Here is a 3,466-nt window from a genome sequence, read left to right as displayed (position 1 = left end):
CCCCAGAGCCAGAGCCACACGTGGTGTCAGTCCTTTAATGCCCCACTCGCAGCCCCCTCCCCACAGCCCCCTTACATTCACAGCCGCTGCCACTCGCCGCACCCCCCGGGCAGCACAGCAGGTCCCATCCGGTGGGGGGAGCACCGGAAAAAAACGGGGAGCAACCTCCAGACTCCCCCAGCGGGCATCATCCCCCCTTGGCCCAAGCCACCAGACGCCAAGTGCTGGGTAGGGGTTACAGCCAAACAGACAGATAAGAAAATACTTCTGATATTTCTCAGAAACAGCTTCTAGAAACCAGTTTTTACAGCTCCCCATAGAAAAGATGGGTTTGGGCACAGCCACGGCCCGCGTCTTCGCTAATAGAAACGCTTGTTCCTCTCCTGGCGTTTCTGGAAGACCACAGCTCCCACCACGGCGCAGACGATGATGCCCAGCAGCGCGCAGAGCAGGAGCAGGAACACCTTCCAGCCCGTCAGAGGCCCGCTTCGGAAATTCCCCGTCGGGTCATCCACATTGTCTGCAAGGACAAGAACAGCTACAGAGACCGACCCAATCCTCAGCTCCTATGGGTCTCACAGGGACTCACAGCTCTGAACCCTTTCAACAGGCCTTTAAGAGTCCAGCCCCGACTTCCCAATCCTCCACAAAAGTTTCCAAAGCCCAGAGACTCACCTTTGGGTGATTTAAGGAGGCTGACGCTAGGCTCAATCTTGGTCCAGTCAACGGTCTCATCTTCTAGAGGGTGCTCCACCATGAGCTGAAATAGCTTCATCGAGATAATGTCGTGATTGTCTAGGAAACAACCATCAGCACCAAAGACTGTCAGAAGCTCTGACAGATGTCCACACGCTCACAGCATCCCTAGGACCATGCTGTGCCAGGTCCAGGTCTCCTTCCTTCTCAAGCCACCCTCACACCCCAGGTATCAAACTGCAATTTGAGATGTTCCTTAGCTCTTAGGTACGTTCTCAGGCCATGGGTCCCTGCCCAACAAGATTTTAACAATTCAGGGAAAAGACGACATCAAAGCTATCCAATGCATCCACAGCATTATATTCCAGGTTCCAAACAGCAGGTATTCCTGCAAGCAAAGCCCCCTCTCACCAGACAAATCTCCAGTGCCAGCAGAAGCACCAAAGAAGTAGCCAGTTGGCAGCTGCACCCCTGCAATGTCAATGCAGTTTTTCCATTCATTCTTGTCTTCCACATCGGTCATCACCTGTAAGACCAGGGGAGCGTCACACCAAGAACACACACTGCCATCCTGCCTGCCTGCAGCTCTTTTGGAGCCAGACATGCAGGAGAGGCAGGTGGTCAAGCCTGGAAACCATCTCCAGGTCACCTACTGACACAGCAACACCCGCCCCATCTAATGTGCAAGACACCCTGCAGAAGGTGTCTGCCACATCTCACCGTCAGGCGGCCTCGGGAGTACCGAATTGCCAGGAAAGTGTCATGGTTCTGGTTCCTAAGGTCAGCGGTGCACCCTGCCAGCTCCGTCCAGCGCCCGTCCTTACTGTGGTCATACGTCAGAGAGCCGTTGTTCACCATCGCAGAGATATAGGGGAACACACGCTGCAGGGAGGAAGGCGTTGCTGCTTTCAGCCTGCAGGAGCCTTCAAGCTGCAGACCAAGAGCCACCTTCCCCTGCCTGGTTAGAAACCTCAGCAAGAGCAGGATCTCAGCCAGGCACAGCAACAGAGCCACAGCTTTGCTGCAGTCAGCTCCAGAAAGCAGAACAAGGGCACCAAGACTCATTTTCTACGACAAAACTGTTTCTAAACTGAGTGAGAGCTTGCTCTGGCAAACCTCCCCCTGAGCCCCCATCATACCGCACAGCCAGGGCAACAAGACTGCTCCAGACTTGTGGAGTAAGCACCAGAGTGGGTAAGAAGTGTAAGAACAAAGCACAGGACCCAGAGTGGGCAGAAATCTCTCATGAGCAGCATAACCACACTCAGGGCTTTGCAGTCAGCAGATTACGTACACTGGAAGAGGCCAACTAGAGGGAAGAATTCAGCTCTCAGTGAGCACCAAGACAAGAGGGGGATGGAGTAATTTCCAGGTGCTTTAGGACTTAAGTGACACATTTTTGGTGCAATAGATGTCACTAGCACAGTTAAATTTTCTGACCGTGCTGTAACGAGATCCACAAACATGGAGCAGGAGAGAAGAACCATAAGCCCCCAGAGGGCTGATGCGTATTTCCCCTACAGGGAATTCTGGAGCAAAAAGCCAGCCCAGGAGTTCCTCTTTCAGAGACACGCATGTTGGAAACAGAGAATAAGGCCAGAAATAACATGGAATGACCAACCAAAGCACAGAGAAGTTCACAAAATGACGCTCTACTTAATAGGTTGTACAGTTTACACCAGCCCTGTGCCACCCTATCATGCAGAGGTTGAAAGGCCTCGGAAACATCTGTGTGGTCAACAACAGAAGATGGAGCAAGGACCTTCTTATCTCCATGAATGCACGTACAAACTCTTCCCTTGACTAGCTCCCGTGACAGGAAGAGCAACCCACCCTCATGTGACATTTTTCCTTGGTCCGGGCATGGAGCACTTGGAGCATGAAGCTGTGAGAAAACAGCCTCCTTGGCACTGAACGAGCACCCTGAACTACTCACCTCTGTTGCTTCATCGTTGGGATATGTATCAAGGAAGATAGCAAGTCCATGAAAGTTGTCCTTGCTGCCAAAGACAGGACCTGAACAGGGCAGAACACAGGGAACAGAAGGCTCTCAGGAGTTTGTGCTCAGACATTTCTACTGAGAAGAGCTGTAAGAGTTGTTTATTGCCAGACAGATGACTTAGGGCACCTGTTCCCTGGGCAGAACGTGCTGGACACGCCATCCCAATCTGGTGAAACCAGACAGAGAGAAGTTCAAACGCCCTCACTAGTGAGAAACCTGATGGGTCCAAGGGCAGCGCCCTGGTCTGCCCTGGGGCACATGTGAGAGCTGAGGAGGACGCAGCGTGGCCAGGCAACCCCTGGCTGTGCACTGTACCTGGCACCAGGCGCTCCTGCGTGTACCACAGCGCCAGGCCATCCCCGTGCAGGTTCTTCTTGCCGGCTCCGTGGATCTTGAAGTGGACATGGAGCTCCCAGTCCTTGAGGAAGCAGGGCTGTGGGGACAGACCACCCAACGACATCAAGCAAGAGCCGGGAGAGGCGCCAGGGCACCCACCGGCCTCTCCACACCGGTCTCCCCCCGGGCTCTCACCACGCGGTTCCAGATGGAGCCCTCCCGGCTGCGCTCGTCAGGCGTCAGGCGGACGTATTGGCTGGTGACCATAGTGCTGCCCTGGAAGTCCCACAGCGGCATCGCGGCGGAGCCCGCGCCTGCAACAGGCAGAGAGAATGCGGCTCAGCCCGGGCCACTACGGGGCGTCCGGCCCGGCCCGGCCCGGCCCCGCGCTCACCCTGATACGGCTTCATCAGCGAGTGCTCCCGCTTCAGG

General features: G+C 55.0%; 2 protein-coding genes across 2 annotated transcripts in view; both read right to left on the bottom strand.

The window, feature by feature from the left end:
- B4GALT7 (xylosylprotein beta 1,4-galactosyltransferase, polypeptide 7) overlaps positions 1–188 on the bottom strand; it is a 3,220-nt gene extending 3,032 nt beyond the window's left edge. Inside the window, exon 1 of the mRNA XM_009893772.1 lies at positions 174–188. Coding sequence (XP_009892074.1) covers positions 174–188 — 15 coding nt within the window. The remainder of the gene's footprint in view (positions 1–173) is intronic.
- Positions 21–3,460, bottom strand: LMAN2 (lectin, mannose-binding 2). Its single transcript, XM_009893343.1, has 8 exons — positions 3,429–3,460; positions 3,230–3,348; positions 3,014–3,131; positions 2,633–2,712; positions 1,417–1,578; positions 1,108–1,222; positions 676–795; positions 21–520 (listed from the first exon to the last, which is right to left on the bottom strand). The coding sequence occupies exons 1-8, from the start codon at positions 3,442–3,444 to the stop codon at positions 360–362; spliced, it is 891 nt and encodes a 296-aa protein (XP_009891645.1). The 5' UTR covers positions 3,445–3,460; the 3' UTR covers positions 21–359.
- Positions 3,461–3,466: the final 6 nt, after the last annotated feature.

Source organism: Charadrius vociferus, unplaced genomic scaffold (genome assembly GCF_000708025.1).
Source record: "Charadrius vociferus isolate BGI_N301 unplaced genomic scaffold, ASM70802v2 scaffold1041, whole genome shotgun sequence".
Lineage (NCBI taxonomy): Eukaryota > Metazoa > Chordata > Aves > Charadriiformes > Charadriidae > Charadrius > Charadrius vociferus.
This window is presented reverse-complemented; position numbering and strand designations above follow the sequence as displayed.